Here is a 504-nt window from a genome sequence, read left to right as displayed (position 1 = left end):
GGCTGGCCTGCAGCGTGCCATCCTCAAGCGAGCTCAGGAGATCCTGGCTGTGGCCAAGACAATCCCAGGTACCACCAGTTCTTTTCCACCCGGACTTTGGCGAAATGGGGAAATCTGTGGGACCAGATGCCCCTTTTGGGGAGCGGAGCCATGCAAGGCTGGTAGGAGTGGAGGGGCATGGGTGGCTGGCAGGGCTGGGGCTGCACAGTCCCGTCGACTTTCTTACGTATGAGAGCCCCAAGCTCCCACCTGCCATGGCCCTGCGTGCCGGGTGGGGGGAGGCGGGCAGCTCTCCCGGTGCTCACACCTCCTGCTTGTGCTGCAGAGCTGCTGAGGATGGAGGATGCTGAGGTTCCTGCCACCCTGGAACCCAGCGCTCCCGTCGAGGAGCCTCTGAGCCCTGCGGTCCCCACGGCTCCCCCGCTGCGGTGGGACGAGAGGAAGTCAGAGTGTGTTGTCTGCATGGAGCAGGAGGTGAGACCCCGGTGCACGGGTGGCGCTGGA

At 64.9% G+C, this 504-nt stretch overlaps 1 protein-coding gene across 1 annotated transcript in view; it reads left to right on the top strand.

Moving 5' to 3' along the window:
• LRSAM1 (leucine rich repeat and sterile alpha motif containing 1) overlaps nucleotides 1–474 on the top strand; it is a gene marked incomplete at its 3' end in the record, with an annotated part of 20,780 nt that extends 20,306 nt beyond the window's left edge. Inside the window, exons 21-22 of the mRNA XM_010153699.1 lie at nucleotides 1–68; nucleotides 326–474. Of these exons, the coding sequence (XP_010152001.1) occupies nucleotides 1–68; nucleotides 326–474 (217 nt within the window). The remainder of the gene's footprint in view (nucleotides 69–325) is intronic.
• Between the last annotated feature and the right edge of the window lie 30 nt (nucleotides 475–504).

The sequence above is a fragment of the Eurypyga helias genome, unplaced genomic scaffold (assembly GCF_000690775.1).
Source record: "Eurypyga helias isolate BGI_N326 unplaced genomic scaffold, ASM69077v1 scaffold34316, whole genome shotgun sequence".
NCBI lineage: Eukaryota > Metazoa > Chordata > Aves > Eurypygiformes > Eurypygidae > Eurypyga > Eurypyga helias.
Note: the sequence above shows the minus strand (reverse complement) of the source record. Positions and strands in the feature narration are given on the sequence as shown.